The 16,809-nt window shown below is 40.0% G+C and overlaps 1 protein-coding gene across 13 annotated transcripts in view; it reads right to left on the bottom strand.

Moving 5' to 3' along the window:
- Positions 1 to 4,312: 4,312 nt before the first annotated feature.
- The window catches only part of ncam1a (neural cell adhesion molecule 1a), a 276,924-nt gene continuing 264,427 nt past the window's right edge, over positions 4,313 to 16,809 (bottom strand). For 9 of the 13 annotated variants that reach the window (XM_037747868.1, XM_037747866.1, XM_037747867.1 and 6 more), the window contains 2 exons: positions 15,616 to 16,041; positions 4,313 to 10,816 (listed from right to left, as the gene is read on the bottom strand). In XM_037747868.1, coding sequence (XP_037603796.1) covers positions 10,696 to 10,816; positions 15,616 to 16,041 — 547 coding nt within the window. In that variant the 3' untranslated portion in view covers positions 4,313 to 10,695. The remainder of the gene's footprint in view (positions 10,817 to 15,615; positions 16,042 to 16,809) is intronic. The other 4 variants (XM_037747876.1, XM_037747881.1, XM_037747877.1 and 1 more) reach the window with 1 other exon arrangement.

The raw sequence follows: 16,809 nt of genomic DNA, 5'->3' as shown, positions 1-16,809 counted from the left end.
AATTATCCTTAAAAATACCATTATATTACACTGTGTTACAATAAATACATTTTTAATATAAAGATGTACAGATCTTCCATAATTACAGTAGAAACGCAATCTCTATAAACAGATTCTGAATTATATGTAGACAACGGGACAATATTTTTGTATTTTGGAAACATTTTGGTTTCTGTTTTGTAGTCCGAGTAGTATTGACCCATCACATCTGAGCATGCTTTGGTTGAATGCAGGTAAACAGTCTGTATGGCGAGCAAAAGAGGCAGAAAACATTGGCCGAAATTCAATCTGGGAGCCCACCAGCTATCGTCCAATGATGGTTTGGCTTTTTATTGGTTTAAAATCAGCTTGTAAACTGGCTACTTGTGAAATAATCTGGTCGTACACGTCTCTTAACTCCAGTCTTACATCTCAAGTTGCTAATCGGACTATAAAAAATAAGCAGCGCATGGAAATGGAAGTCTTGGCCGGGTATCCACTGGCTATACCAGAACCTCAGAAATATACCCCCTTGTCACCAGAGACTTATCTGTTGTCAAACAGATCCGAGATTGCTAGAAACTAGACGTAGTAATATGCTCAGGGCGCATTTCCACTAAACGGCTTCAAGGCACTGTCTCCAAAATATTACATGAGATATTAAAGGTGCTAAATTCAATATTCAGAGCATTAACAAACGTGCACACACAGATGCTGACGCTGTTGTGTTCCACGTCATGGCAGCATGAGCGAGTCCCGGTGAGTCCGCAATTTGCCACAAGTTGGTTTCTACAGAAGTTTATATTGAAGTAGCCCGCTACGTTCTTTGCAACGGCGCATCCTGCTACGATGATTCGAATGTCCACTCCTATTTTATATCTATACCCCATCCACTTTTTTTGATTTTCTGGCTCCAAACAAGAACGTCCATCCAGAAACTGACGGATAATGTGACACGTGTTCATGTTTTTTACAGACTGCAATTGTTCAATTTGATCAATCTGACTGTGAATTAATGCTTAAAACATGACACACATGGCACCTTCGATAATGACAAAAGGTTGATAAAAAGCTGTATAAATGGCACACCGGCACTTTACTAATTAACTCATTACCACTCACTGACTAATGTCCCCTTTAACCAAGAGATAGGTGAGGTGTGTACCAAACAGATTAACACGAGGCTTCGCTACAGGCTGTGTGACTGCAGAAGTAAATGAGTGTTCAGACAGGTAATATCCACGAGGCTCTGGTGCCTATAGCTATCTGTGTGTAGGATCAATCCCAGGCCATAGAGGACCACACTGGACCATTGTTATAGTATGGGGGAGGGATGGCTACCCTGAAAAGGACCCTAATCTGGTGTGTGTGCAAAGTCGTGGGTTAGTGGTGGCAGTGAAATGAAGTCTGCAGCAGAGAAGGAGAAGAATGGCATGAAGCTTTGAGGAGGAAGGCAATTAAATGGCAATTTTGATGCTGACTTTTGGTTTTCTTTGAACCATTAACCAGAAAACTGGTGTGCATGTAAATGTACTCAGTGTCATTGTGTGCTCCAGTGTTGTTAGATGTTTTCAGATTCTTTACTTGAGTGAAAATAACTTTTACCACAGTGTAAAACTACTCCATTACTAAAGTCGTGCGTTCAAAAAGTTACAGTTTTAGCAGTAAAACGTACTTAAATAACAACAATAAAATCACTTTAGTGCTGTGGAATTTTCTGAATGCTAAATTATTGTTTAATTTGTATAGAAACAGATGAATGTGCAAAGCTACAAAGTCATTTGTGTCTCCAGACGTCAAATAAATGTTGTGTAAAAAAAGCTAAATGTTCCCTCTGAAGTGTGGTCCTCATTACAGGAATGATTCATCTTATTAGTCATTCAGACTAACGTGTAGAGCAGATCCAAAGTGACTCTTCATGGTGACATTTTTAGATTTATTTCTCAATTTGAGAAATCACTTCATGTGTTCATGTAAATAAATATAAAACTGTATTTTGTCGTGTGTGGTTTGCAAAGAGTTTACATAACCTTCATTTGCGATTAGTCATATTCCTAATTTAGAGGTGTTTTAACCAACATTTGACTGCTGTTCCTCCACAGAACATGTGTGTCGATTCTGTTAAATTGAGTTAGTCTGCCACCTTCTGGACAAATCAAAGACTTTCTTAAGATCAATGACGAGTTTTCATGAGGTGTGTGAAGCTCCCATTGAGCACAGACAAGAGTCACACAGAGCATCACAGTGAGAGATACAGATGATTGTGGTTGTTATTAACTCTGTATTGAATTATATGCAATCTATGTTGGAATAAGATATTCTAGTTTATATTCTGAATTGGATCATTTCTAGTTTCTTAAATCATAATGAAATAAAACTATAGCGAATTCAATATCAATTGTATTTTTAATAAATAGAGGAAGTTGTATCATGTAAATCGTATAAAAAAACATGAGTCCTGTGATTTAGCTGTTATACAGTGTTGGCCTTTATTGTATGTCAGAGACATGCTGCTCTCTAGTGGTCAATACATACAGCTGCATGGTGCCAGATAAACATTACTACATGGCCTGTGTGTGTGTGCAGCTTTTACATTTCTTTGTGTTTCTGTGCTAATATGTAATGTTGAGTGGAAATGTTGTTTTTAGTTTCATAAATGAGTGGAGTTTGTGAATTGTTGCTGTTTGTTATTTATCCTTCACCCAAGGCTCAAGCATGGGGAGAGAGAAAAGGCATTCAGACATGCTGTTCCTGTGTTGAATGCCTGAAACCAAGGCTGAAGAACTCTGGGTGAATTCAAAGATTTGAAGCACAAAAGAACAGGAATCTATTAAGCACAAGCTGCCATTGTTTTTATCTTGGAACTCTCTGAATATTATTTTAAGGAGATTGTCTAGTTGTCCCTGAAACTTATTTTATTCTCGTGGAATAATTCTGTGCAACAGTTCATGCTGCTGCCTTTGCCAGATCCAGATCGGATTTAGCATTCAGCATGGCTCATTAAAGGTGCGCTCAGTAGAGTGTGAATCTCCACCAGGTGTGTCTGCAACGACCACAGCTGTAATGTTTGATTGAATGAATACAACACGCAATTGGCGAACCCCTCCGTCTAGACTGCAGGTGTATCAGACGTGTTTTTCACTCGCATGTCTCACACAACAGATATGCTCTAATTGTAATCTATGCAGGTGTCTGCATCGACTCTGTGCAGGTGAGTGTCTCAGCTTCGTCTCACGGGAGTAACCGCGACTTGAAGCATTTATCTACGCTTCAAGTCTACTGAGCAAACTGTTGTCCTCTACTGACTCTCTGGTCGCAGAGTAGCGGCTTTGGTGCACTCAGCTGTGTGTACTACTGGTAGGTCTGTTAGCTATTAGCTGATCTTAGCTATTAGCTGATTAGCTTGTGGCTAAGTGAGTAGTCAGCAGTCAATCAATGTCAGCACCAAACAGGCAATACAAGGCGTTTTGAGAAAGTGTGAGTCACTGCAACCACGAGAGGTCCTTGAGCATCCAGCCATAAATTAACACCCAAAACATTATGTAGTTTGGTGCAGTGGTATGCGAGGTTAGCCGTGGACAGACACAGAGATGCACACACACGACTGGTCTCATTATCTCCTGGTGGAGGTAATAATTATTAGAATACTACAATTTAGCAATTCATTTAAATTGCTAAGTTGCTTTTGAGCAACATTTATTCTTATGTGTTTATAGAAACATTTAGACATTCTGTCCATTATTTAAAAAAAATATTTTACCTGCACATTTACCTTTGGATTTGTTCTCAAATATTAACTTCACATACATAGTTTAATACAATGTAGTATTAGTTGTATTTCCTCAATTGGGAAATTACTTTACCGCAAGTAAGTATTAAAGGGTAAGCTGAATATTCCTCAACTTTTAACTGATTCTCTATTATGTCAACTGCTTAAAAACAAATCATTTTGGTGAAATGTTACATATTTGAAATGTATAATTCTTCATATATGTATACACAGCCAACTATAACCTAAAAATCGCAAGTTGCGTTAATGCGTTAAAGAAATTAGTGGTGTTAAAACAAATGCATTGCATTAACGCGTTGTACATATAAATAAATAAATGCTATATTTACAGTAAAGAGATTTCTTACTGTTTGTCATTGAAGATGGTATTTTAACAGCAAATATTTATGATGTTTAATCCCTGTTAATTGTTATTAAAAATATATCTTTTATCCTTGAATTCCACATATTAATATATATTTTATTTTAAATTTAAAGTCTGTTGTTCATTCTACAAAGTGCCACATAATCCTTGTAATTGAAGAAAAAAAGCTTTACACTCCGTTTTTGTTTTTTCTTTACCTTTATTGAACACAAGAATTTCTGGCAGAATGCAAAGTCAAAATGTGTTTCCCTCCTTTCCTCAGTTAGTACTCAGTATTTACACCGGTGACAGAGGACAGACGGACGGACAGACAGACAGACAGAGCAGTGGGAGCCTACCAATGCTTGACCTACAGTGTGAGAGCTGCTGTTTACAGGGAGAAGAGCTGAAGAACAGGGAGCTCTGGATCAATGACAGGGACCAGCTGTTGCCAGTGGAGGCTCAAGTCTCCCACCTGACTGAATATGAAGCAGTCGGGTGTTGCACAGTTGTGTGTTGGCGATTCTCACTGTGAGGCAGAGAACCTTGGCAGGATGTTTTTCTCTTTTTCAAACACTGAAAAATTCATGTTGCTTTGTCTCCTTGCAATCGCTGAGCAAGATGAAAAAATCTGCTAGATGTCTTCATTCTGACTGAATCAAGCGGTGAACTCAAAGGGAAAAATGCAAGGCTGCCTCTGTGTCATTCTTGCATTGCTGAGGTATCTGAAAGAAAAGGGGAACTGGCTCACCCAATGTCCTCCACAAATGAATTTCAGGAGCAGTGACATGGGCAGAAAAAGTTTTCATGTAAACTTGCACAAAAACTGGTCCCACATTTGCAATTCCAGAACATTTTCAAGCTTGTTTGTGGACGAAACAAAACAACATGGTTCTTTTTTGTATATTTTCACACTGTATTTCAGCAGAAACAGTAAAATTTGCTTATGACAACTATTCCTTTTTTCTTTTTTAATTACATTTCAGAGCTTTGTGAAGCGAAAACAGTTTTCTTTATAGCAAAATTAAAACGTTTGGGGACACAGGTTACAAGTTACACAACACTTGAAAAAAGATCAATACAATACATGAAGCCTTCATTATTATTTTTTTCCATATCAAAAACTGATATTCATTTCTAATATATTTTGCATGCTTTCTCTTGACAAATCCAACAATTTCAGATATTTTAGAGAATATGGGACCTGAGCAAAGTGTCATTGTGTCTTAAACTTATGTAATATAATGGTTTGCTAGATGTGGTTCTCTAGTGATGTCAGTTATCTAAGATGAGATGTCAGTATGTCCAAATGTTTTCTTTTAAGTGTAATTCTGGCTTAGTTTTGTAGCTCTTGCCATCATTTCTATTTGTTATGCTAAAATTGTTGACTGTGTAAGAAACAAAAGCAGTCAGGCAGCTTGTAAACCACTTTATTTGAAAATAAAACTGAATGTGAGTGCTCCTGAAATGTTGGTAATGTTGGATCGGGTCTAATGGTTTCGGTATCGTAATTTTTCCATTCATATTTGTTTTCTTTTCCAAATAAGTTTGGCAAACGTGGGGCTTTGTTTCAAAAAGTCTGACTACTTGTGTTCCTACAATGTTCATCATAAGGATAGAAATGATGGCAAAACATACCAAAGTAATGTCTGTAATGAACCAGAATCATCCTTTAACATGGACAGCATAAAGGATGCATCATACGTACCAGAACACATTGACTCAGCCATTCTGAATATACGACACAATCTGAACAAAGCGCTGCTCGACTCACAGCTGTGAAATGTAGTGAATGAAAAAGCAAATCGGCAGAATCATGGAGATGTGAAACCTTTAATGGACAGACACTGAGAGGAATGGAATGCATGCCACCACTTTCATATTCAAAAGGCACTGTGTCTTTCCAGTTTGCTGCTGTTAGACTTCTGTACGTTGGCGTTGGAAAATTCTGTTGCATACTATCAGCTACGTCTTTTCACAATCAAAACTATTTGCTCAACTCTATGACAAAGGACACAATGGATTCACACATTCACAGTGTACTAGCTTGCAGTCTAAAGTAGGAGGAACACTGTACAAACAAAAATAGAAAGGTCAGACTCACTTCTTTACCACAGCAAGGTACTATGGCTTGAGAGAGAACTTTTTGAAATCCTTTCATTGACTTCCTATGCATAAAAGAAGACCTTCAAAACACCACACATCAATTTCCTTACTGGTTAGTTAAAAGAAGCCAGATTTCTTCTTCATTCAGTTTTCTTGAAAAGGACCACTGAAAGGCTTAATAGGCTTGAATGTGTAGATCTAACTGTAAAGCAAGGGATCTCCATCTGTCTGTGGGTATGTGTGTATGTAGGTATGTCCTTCGAATAACTTGAGAACTGCTCATCCGATCTACCTCACACTTGGGGGGTGTATTACTGGTGACCTAAGGTCACGCAGTGTCAACTTTGGTGCAATTTGGACACCAAATTCAATGCAAAAATTGGTGCAATTTGGACTCGCCCCAACCAGGCATTGCACTAGTTCATTTATAGACACAGATCCAGTATTAGTCTCTCCATTTAATCCAAATATCAGAGTTATGCTACTCAGTGGTTTTCCCTAGAGATTCTTAGACATGTGACTGCTTGGGCTTTTAGTTTGAAAGGGCTACCCTGCTTCTGTTAGTTTAACTTGTTGGTTATCTTACCAACGATGCAATGAGGACTGTTAACAAAGTCACCTCTGTCTAGGTATTTCTGTCCAGTGTGCATGCTAAAATGTTAACATCTAGTACGCTAAATAACCAGAGCCAATTGGCATTATCTAAAATATTATTAACATCCATTATAAACCAAGAGTACAACAGTGTAAAAAAACGTGATGGTTGATGGTGTGAGCTGGTCTGTAACTGGTCTCAGGTGGACAGTGATGGTCTGATGCTGGTGAAATTGGTAGAAAGGTAACAGATGTTGGTAGACGATATCAGCATGTGCTCAAAATTACTACGATGACCAGAACAGGGCCAGCATTAGCTACCTCGACTGAAATAAACAGTTAAACTGTTATAGGCTGGTTACATAACAAGCTGATGATAATCTGAGCTTATGGTGTGTTTTTGGCAGTGTTTTTGCTGCTTGGCCAGCTCAACCTGAATTTGGAACTAATGTAGAAACCATTTAGAGAACAATGTTTCACTAAATGCAAAGTATTTTGGGTTAGAGTTACATTTTTTTTCATTGTTTTTTTTAACAACATGGTTTAGACTGGTGATGTCTGCATCAAATTGAGCTAACCATCCAGACTTAGACATGCCACACCAAACGTAGCAAGGATGCTAATAACTGCTACTGGTAAATGCAGTTTCCTGCCCGCTTTCATGGTTATAGTAGTTTGTTTCAGCAGTAAAAAGATAACTTTATTTACATTAAATGAAATACAAAACAGTTCTCAGCTGCCGTTTATTATAATGCTAGCTGTCTGTGGGCACTGAACATGCACAATGAACAGATATATCTATCGGAGACACAGATAATGATAATGTAATCAGTCCTATCAGATGGGTAAACTGCCCAAGTAAGTCAGTGTAGTCCTTTAAAACTCGTCCAAACACCAATTGTGTGTGTTCTCTGTGTGGCTTTGCATTATTTGTTCAACTTATCTAATCTGAATTTCCTGTTCTTAGAGTGCCTTTAATATCCGAACCAGGGGTTACATATAAAGACAAAATATCTATGTCAACTGTGACTCATTTAATGATTTCCAGACCTTTTCCAGAACATTTCCAGTAAGTGGACCTTGTGCTAAGAGTGATAGTGAATTTAATTTAGTGATAAACGGTACTAAACCTACAATACATGTCACTTCACTGCAGGCACACACTGATCAAAGACTTAGCTGCAAGATGGTGGAAGCAGTGATGACACAAACGCACACTGACAACAGTTGTGGTGAAAGAGAGAGAGAGAGAGAGCGACGGCTGAGAGAAACAGATGTTTGGTCACTCATAGGTGCAGAATCCTCAGGCCAGTCGATTATAAGCAGTGAACAATAGTGGCTAGCACAGAGAAGGCAACAATGGCTATGAACCATAGAAGAAGGTAGAGATGGTAAACCCCAAAGAAAAAAAACAAAACTGAACATGATATTCGAGACCATTTGCAGGCAGTGGAAGCTGTTGTGTCAAGAATTCAACGAGTTTGACCAACAAGCCTGCGAGGGCTTGTTTTCTCTCAACAAACATGTCTACTTCTCAGTGCAAACCTGCTGACTGAAAGTGTTTCGACAAAACACACCTGGCCTTTTGAGTCGCTGTTAAGCCTCAAACCTGTCACGGAAAGAACTGGTCCGAAATGTTTGAAAGGAGACCTCTGGAAAGGGTGAGGTGTATGCGTGAGAGAGAACGAGATAAAGGTGTGTTCTCACATCGACCGGAAGAAAACCTATTGGCAATGTTAGCAACGCACACATAAGCTGTGTCCCATTATAGGCGTCGCCTCCTTCGAAGAACTGGCACTGAAGGCTAGCGGGCTCCCGAACGAGATGAGAGGATTCATCATGTCTAGTTCCCATCCCAAGCGTCACAGAGACCAAAACTAATGGGTGGTCCTCATCAAGTTGTGAGGTCAAAAAATGACCAACAGGAAGTTGCCCTCAAACTGCCCAGGATAGTTCATAGTTCAGGCAGAGTTCTGGCATTTCAAGACAATGGATAAGTGGCAGTGTACCATGTTACTGGTAAATCTATCCATTCAACTTTCACTACTACTTCCAAGAAGAAACAATGGGCATTATTTACATGTATCATCCCTTTTCATTAGTCCAGTTCATATTTACCAGTGCTCACGTGAATACACCTGGTATATTTGGTCACATGATCATTTTCTGACTTCACAAGTTGATGAGGACTGAAAGCAGTATGAACAATTGACCGGTGGGTTTATTGGATACTTAAGACCCGAGTTGACCTGTTATGACTTAACAAGTATTGAAAATTGGACTTTGACGGATGTGGACTTGAAAATGAACACAGCTGTAATCTTCCAACCTGATCTCATGGGAAAACGTATAAATAGCACGACATTTTAAAGACATTCCGCGTGTCTTGATAACGCATTGTAGGCTTTTTGTGTGTCATTTCATGCCACGCCGTTACCGTGAAACGGTCGCAGTTATGTTTAGGCAACAAAACCACTTAGTTAGGTTTAGGAAAAACATCATGGGTGGGCTATAAATAAGTACGTAAACTAGGTGAAATACATACGTAAACAACGCAACGTAAGTACGGAAAACACGTCACAAACATCTTGTGTTTGCTTGACCCGCCCACCACAAGCAGTCATTCTCACTTTTTATTCTACGTCACTAGCTCTGAGTGTAGCATGTTCACGTGGATGCCTTTACATTGCAGTCAGTTCAGACTACTTGGCGTGAAATGACACGCCAAAAGCAAGCGCGGCATTGTAATGCATGCAAAATGACTTAACAAATTGCCATGTCATTCATAGACCATTTGGTGAGACCGGAGTGAATCTTCTATGTGACCATTCCCTTACCCTAAACCCAACTACTCTGTCTCCTAAAAATGACGCTCATATACAGCTAAGTTGCAACAGCAAATACGTTGTGAAAGAAACTTAATGTCATCCAGATTAAGATTTTTATCAACATAATAAACATTTTAATAAACGTATCTGCAAAAGTAACAAAATCTTTTCTTTCATAACGTATTGGGCAAAACCATTTACCAATATACATGTTCTGTATGAAGATAATTTTTAGGGAGACAGGGTTGAAACGCCTGAACCTTGACTTTAATAGCATGATAAATCTTTCCCCGGTGTCTTCTTCTGTTTCTCATAGCTTAGGCTAAACGATTTCTCGACCAGAACCATATGGAGACAACATTTAAGAAAACAAAAAAAAACATCTAAAGAGGAACCAAATGACAGCAACGTGTACAGAAATACAGTAACTTTTGCAAAAAACAGGCATGCTAATGTTCTAATCTCTGGAAATAACACATTAAAAAAGCTAAATAGGCAGTAACTTCTGCACATTATTTAAACACAACAAAATATCGACAAAGAAAGAAAGACCCATAATCCATTACCACGATGATGACCATACTGCATAAGGAATAGGAGTATTGGTAATGTACCAGTCTTACATGTGTGTGTACACCATGAGGGCAGTAATCTGTTGAAAGTAAAGCTACAGTCCAACCATGGTTATCTACAGGAAAACAGTTTCCGTATTTAACAATTTCATATTACATATAAGAGAGAGGGTGACCTACAAGTATGAATTTTGTTTTCTTTTTCTGTGACAAATAAGCAAAACTGACGTAAAAAGGAACTAAGGCATGTGCATGAGGTCTTTACATTTTCCTGGTCAGAAGACACTGTAGAAAGAGACCCATGATTTCTTTTTTTTTAGCTTTTCTGTTGCTTTTTTTCTGATGCGATGGGGTGGTGTGTGACATTGCCTTGAGGTTTCAGTGACTGTGACCCCCCCCTCCCTTTAACCTTAAAAACCCCACACCCTACCACCCTCCTTACCCCTACCACCCTCTTCTTCCCGCGGCTCTTGGGCGAGGAGATTACGCTTTACTTTCGTTGCCGTTCGTCTGGGGAGCCTCGTTGGGGACTGTCTTCACCTCGGCGTTGGCGTTCTTCACCTCCGTCTCTCCTTTGGTGTTATCGTCCTTCACAGCCTTACCGCTACGGGGACAAACACGGGAGCGAGAGAGAAACCAGAAAGAGACAAAAAGAGAGGAGATTCTGTTAACAGTGAATCACTAAGTCTCTCTCTCTCACACAGCTAAACTGTCTGCTCTGAGCTGCCTTTTGTGTCATTTCTCAAAGAAAGAAGAAAAAAAAAAAAGAGGGGGGGGGGAAACATGCAAGATGCTTTGAGGGAATTTGTTTTCCCTTCTGGAACTGAATGCATTTCACACATAATGGGATCGAGCTCACTATCCTAGCCAGACATCAAATAAGAGTACATGGATGTCACAGCTATTTTCAAGGAACAATGAATGCTGATGTGGAATGAGACAGGGCCGGTACAGTAGGCACAATGCATGGAGGAATGAAAGACTGAGGCATAACCTACAACACAAACTACAATACACAAGAGGATTACACGCCGTCTGGACTGAACCGAGACACAATGGGAAGAGACTATAAAGCCGTATACTTCACACTTAAGTCGAACACTTTCTGCTGTTAGCATGTGTACCCTTGTTGGAACGCATTTGTAGTGATGTGCTGCTACCGCTTCCATTTTGAAAAACATGTTGCTGTGTCACATACAGTCATCTCTTCTTCTGTCCTCTGTGCCAGCTCTCAAATAGCTATTTAAATACAATACACTTCTCTTTCCTTGAAACGTAATTGAGAATGCAATTTAGTTGTATGGGAACATAATTTTGTAGAAGACAGGGTTGAACCATTTGGACTCAACCAGGCGAGTTTTATGCGTTAACGTAAGTAGGTCACGGCCAAACAAATTAACTAAGTTTATTCAGAGTATTTTAGCCCAACATAACTTTTTAACTGACCAAAATCCTAAAAGTTCTAATATATCACACACAACTTGAAGTTAAAAGAATATGTTGCAGCTTCATCAACTTCAGTGCCAAACTTATGTGTTCATCTTCACTATCTGTAAAGTTGTGCAGTACAGACAATAATCCTGACAGCACATCACTGCACTAGCCTCTTTCACATCCAGCTAAGAAGCAGACTACTGAGTGACATGTCTATACAACCACTATGCTAAACTCATCCTCTTGTCTTGTTCAGTTGAAATAACTCTGCACAAGTTGGATGGTACTTCTTCTTCTACTTTTACAGCACAATTTAAACTGCCAACATGGAGCAATTACAGTGTGATTTGTCACAGGTTGCCAAGAACGTTGCATAAACGTTAACTTTAAAAATTCTCGGCACATTTCATTGTCACACTTGAAACGTCTGAACACCCACTCAGGTGTTTTCAGTTGTTCTGGCTCATTAGACCTCCGTCAGGTTGAAGGTGGCCAGAGCTTTGGTAGCTCCATCTACCAATAAGAATGATAAAGGTGTAATTTGTCCTGCCCTAACAGGTGCAACAAAGCTAACAGGAGACTCAGGAAGACGTCAATCAATTAGTCTCTACACGCCCACACAGTCCTGAGAAGAGGTCTCATCAGCCAGATTAACTGAAAACACCTGTGTGGGTGTTCAGAGCCTCAACTGGGAGATCAGGTTTACAAAGACAACATTGCCAGAGCATAAAACACTTCACATTATACTAAGAATCCATCTTCAACCCTCTCTCTTCTATAACCAACTTGCTGCAGTGCCTGACCTTAAAACTCTTCCATGCAGCACTATCTATAACAATATCACTCTTAAATCAATGGGCACTACATCACAGAGGTAAATTATACCTCTAACTAATGTACTCCAAGCACCCTTTTAGAGCAATCCCAGCTATTGTTCTCTTGAAACACTTTAAAAATGCTCATACATAAATCAAGAGCAATTCAGAGCCACACTACCTGATTGAAAGCTGCTTTTGAAACACTGTTTTAAACGCGGTGTGTAGCCTCAGCCATGTGTAAATGGTCTGCAAAGATGTTTTTTTCTACTCGAGAGAGGAAAAATGGGTCCCGAGGAGGAGCACGTCACTCAAGAACCCACCAGAAGCCTGACAAGACACTTCAGTGTTGGGATGCAGAAGAAGGATCACCACACATAGATCAGTGGGAGAGCTGCGCTTCAGTCCTGTCAGAGAGTTATGAAGAAAAATCCCTCCAATGACAAGTTTAGTTATATCAAGGTGATGTTGAGCTGACAAGAGCCCTGCTTCCAACTAGCTCTCAACTCCCCATACTTCATCACTGACATCTTCCTCTGGCCATCTGAGTGAGCAACGTATAAGATGAAGGAGGGAGAGATTGTCAGTAAGCCTCTGTAATTCATCCCATAGCTATCTCATCACGCTCACAGGCTGCCAGGAATCAGGAACATCTGCAAACTCCGAGGGGCAAAGACTCCAAATATAACCCTTCGCAGCGCCACTGAATTAAGGGCTTTCTGCAGGAATTAAAACAGAAAAACAGAGGTGTCTCGGAGAGATTGGCATTTTAATTGGCCTTCAAAATAAAGAGGACACAGAGCAATGGCGCTGCTGCTTGAGGTCACTTTGTGACAAGTATTCAATTTACTCGAACAAGCTAATTCGATGTCCTGCCACCACACGACAGAGAAGGACGCCATTCTTCTGTTCTCCACGCAAAGTTATCACTCTACTCTTTCATATAGTGAATAAGAAAATTTCTCATTTGGGGTGAACAGCGGGACTGGAAGCTTATTTGTCCTCACAGCTGAGACTAACTAAGCTCTGTTTTCTTACTGCAACCTGGCAGATAATAGACTCATGTCTGTTTTAAGTTAGCCGTCAAAACAAACTGCGAGTGCACAATACAAATTTGCTTTGGATGGATAGATGTACAATTTGAAGAACTTGAGGTTTATATTAATAGTGTTTTTACCATCATTTGTATTAGTTATGATAACATTGTACTCATCAAAGTAATCTGGGAACACACTTGCAGCATTACTACATCAAAGCCTGCTGTGGCTGAGCCAATAGTTTAGAATCCCACTGTTGAAGAGCAACCTCCTTTACCAAAACATTAAGTTGAATTTCACTATTTTACCTCCATTTTCATCATCAGTTTGTCTAACCTGAGCTAACCTTCGTTGATCACCTGACTGCTTATGTTTCTTTTCTTTTTTTTTGTCATGTCACTGTGTTCCTGATCTTAGCAATTAACTTGATGAGTACAGTGTTATTGTCAGGAATGATGGCCACAACTACCAAAATAAGAGCCAAATAAAAGAGCCAAGTTTTAATCCGGTTCATTAAAACCTGGCTCTTATTTTGGTAGTTGTGGCCATCATTCCTAACAAAATAAGAGCCAGGTTTTATTGAACCGGATTAAAATAAGAGCCACAACTACCAAAATAAGAGCCAGGTTTTATTGAACTGGATTAAAATAAGAGCCACAACTACCAAAATAAGAGCCAGGTTTTAATGAACCGGATTAAAACCTGGCTCTTATTTTTGTAGTTGTGGCCATCATTAAATCCTGGCTCTTATTTTGGTAGTTGTGGCCATCATTCCTTACAAAATAAGAGCCAGGTTTTAATCCGGTTCATTAAAACCTGGCTCTTATTTTGGTAGTTGTGGCCATCATTCCCAACAATAACAAAATAAGAGCCAGGTTTTAATGAACCAGATTTATCCTTTAAATTATCTCCAGATTAGAATTATTGTTTATAGTTATGTATGTTAGAACTGCTGGTGCTAACATGAGTACTGGAGGTACTGCTAGGACTCATGTAAGTATAGCTGGAAGACCTGGAGTGTGAACAAGGTGTGTTAAAAACGAAGCATCTGTCAGCTACATGTAGCAACTGAAAAATCACAGAGATCATTTGGGTGAAATATAAAGAAACTATATGATAGGAGAAAAGTTGAGCAAACAAACAGGTGGAGGGTGGAGGTGGTGGTGGTTGGATGAAGACAGGCATGCACTGGTGGCATCCCAATTAATTGTGTTCCTGTGCCATTCATCTGTTTGGCCAACATCTGTCATTCTTAAAAGGAAAATTCCACCCGTCTAACACTAATCATATCAACCTGGGTTGCAGGTGTTGCCGAGTTAAAACCTGCGGCATGTCTACAATCCCAGCTGTGCTCCCTCTACAAACATGATTTCTGGCTGCATTTCATTCAGGTATAATGAGGTTGTTGTTGGTGGAGACATTGGTATCTCTGCCTCTGGATCTTTTCCTACAACATATATATTACTGGTGCCAAACGTATTTCCTGCGGGTGATCAGGCAACCTCGTCAAAATCTACTGAAAGGCAGCAGAGCTTGGAAGCACTGATGAAAGTCTAAGAGACACACATGTTTCTGTTATTTTTAACGTCACTGTTTTGCACACTTGAGCTCCTTCACATTGTAATGAAGATGAAAAATCTTTTGATCTCAGCTACAGGATTGTTTGAGGCTTTCAGCCCCCTGTTTCTGTGTGCAGGTAAGCTTTTCAGTTTTGGTGTAAATTGAAAGCAAGGCCACTCGATTCTGCTGTTTCTGTCACTCGGCAGCACATTTTGTCCTTAACCGTTTCCACAACTTATTCACTGCCTCTTACTTCTGTTAATCAAACTTTGATTTGCTTCAATCAAAAGCTTGGGAAATTTTCAGAACATGATAATTTGAACATAGTTAACCAATATTCAAGGACAGTGAAGGTATGGTAACAATCCTTGGTGGGATCAAACCTTAATGTTGCCTAGTGACAGGTGCAAAATGGTGCATGTTGGGCACCAAAACCACCGTGTCAACATCTTAGGGTGGATTTTCCTTTAAAAATGACACACTAGTAGGTTATTGGGATGCTACCAAGTTGTGCAGAGGCGACAAGTTGAGGAACGGGGGTATGAAAGTGTTCATACTCATTTTGGGCTGGTGTGGTCGAGTCTGTGCACAGGGCATTGGGCGCATCCTTGGTCGGGCCGTCTACTTGTAAGTCCTTATTCTGGGTGCTGTCAGGGACTTTGTCGGCATTAGCGGAGGGCGGGCTGATTGGCTCTGAGACAGGGGGTGTTGGGGTGGACGAGGGGGGAGCTTTGGGGGTGTCGCTCAGGTCGACCAGGGGCCCAACATCAGGTTGGGTGTTAGCGTTAAGCGAACTGGACTGGGTAGCAGGGTTGTTTTGGGGGGAGGACTTGGCTTTGGTTGGGCTGGAGACGCTGGTGGTTAGCGTGGTGCTCTCGCTAGCAGGACTGCTTTGCGCCGTGCTAAAGCTCTCAGCGACTGAGTTAGTGGCAGTGGAGGGGAGCAAGTTTACCACCGTGGAGGTGGTGTCTGCAGCAGCAGGCCTGTTTGGTGAGGAGGGGCGGGATAAACAAGGGAGGAGAGTGGGGGGGTCGGGGGAGTGGACACATAGAGCCACCAGAAAAGTGAGGGAAAGAAAGAAAGAAAAAGGACAACAAGAGAAATAAAGGGGTAGAGGGAGAGTGCAGGTAAAGGCATAAACAAGAGTGAGTGCTACTGTGCTGCAGTGAAAAAGCAAAAAATCTACACAATCAAAATGTTAGCAACAAAATATTTGTGGAGGGGTAAACTAAAAAATAAAAATAACACAACAATAAACTAGAGGAAGGATGTGGGAGTGTCAGGATTAGGAGGCTAATATGCTTTTTACAATAAAGGAACAAGCAGGGTTTGTTGTTGGTCTGAATTGGTTAAGTGGCTTGACAGCCCTAAATAGGACTAGGTTTGACACTGCTAAACGTTGGTGTTAAGTTGTTTGTTTCTTATATGTGTAAAAACACCACTGCAATATCAACGTTTTTGCATTAAGGAAGTCAGAAGTCCGAATTATGAGCTAATAAGACAAAATTCTGACTATTAAAGTAAAACTAATGAATATTACTGAGTCTAAATGCAGCTCATACACATTGACGTTATGGTTTAGTGGTCATGCATAGCCTACAGACCTACATTTGCAGACCTGGGGCTTATGTTGACAGTATAAGCAGTCATAAACAGAAATATGGTGTACAAAAGGGGCGTGAAATCAACAGTATTCCATTGGGTCAGTACTATCATATGATGTGTACAGTTGAGTAATATAGATATCTAGT

The sequence above is a fragment of the Sebastes umbrosus genome, chromosome 17 (assembly GCF_015220745.1).
Source record: "Sebastes umbrosus isolate fSebUmb1 chromosome 17, fSebUmb1.pri, whole genome shotgun sequence".
In the NCBI taxonomy this organism is placed as follows: domain Eukaryota; kingdom Metazoa; phylum Chordata; class Actinopteri; order Perciformes; family Sebastidae; genus Sebastes; species Sebastes umbrosus.
The sequence above is the reverse complement of the archived record's forward strand: the minus strand, read 5'-3'. Positions and strand labels throughout refer to the sequence as shown.